Source organism: Trypanosoma theileri (assembly GCF_002087225.1).
Source record: "Trypanosoma theileri isolate Edinburgh chromosome Unknown TM35_Tth_10_V1, whole genome shotgun sequence".
Taxonomy (NCBI): domain Eukaryota; phylum Euglenozoa; class Kinetoplastea; order Trypanosomatida; family Trypanosomatidae; genus Trypanosoma; species Trypanosoma theileri.
The window spans coordinates 300,022-300,499 of record NW_021639852.1 but is presented as its reverse complement, the minus strand read 5'-3'; the positions used below and the strand labels follow the sequence as shown (position 1 = coordinate 300,499).

At 48.5% G+C, this 478-nt stretch overlaps 1 protein-coding gene across 1 annotated transcript; it reads right to left on the bottom strand.

Annotated features, from left to right (window-relative positions):
* Positions 1–2: 2 nt before the first annotated feature.
* TM35_000101950 (putative protein kinase) lies at positions 3–434 on the bottom strand (the record flags this gene model as incomplete). The annotated part of the gene is made up of 1 exon (XM_029024686.1): positions 3–434. A coding segment is annotated over one exon (432 nt), but the record flags the coding sequence as incomplete, so codon positions are not given.
* Positions 435–478: the final 44 nt, after the last annotated feature.

The following is a 478-nucleotide window of genomic DNA, read 5'->3' as shown; positions in this document are numbered from 1 at the left end:
TCCTCCTCATTCGTGTTGGGATTAAACATCATGGGAAAGTCTGGAAGAACGGTGAGAACATAAAGAAGAAGTCCTAATGCCCATATATCAGATGCCGGTGTGAGTTCATGATGATGTCGTGTCTCTGGTGACATCCATGCCGTTGTGCCAATATCAACATGTGCGGCGGCCCCGCGGTGTCGGGCAATTTCCTCACATGTTTCCAAGTCTGTGAGGACAACGCTGCAGCCCTTTTTGTGGAGAAGTAAATTCTCAACTTTGAGATCACCGTGGGCGAGTGGTGGATTGCGTTCGTGCAGAACGGCGAGGGCAGTGGCGGTTTGAAGGGCAATGCGTACAATTTGACTCTCCGGCAGTTGAGAATTGACGGGTGTGCGGCGAAGAAGACCGGCGAGATCACCCTCGGAGTGTAATGGCATCACCACCTCCACCACACCATCACTATCACTATTATTATTATTATTATTATTATTATTAT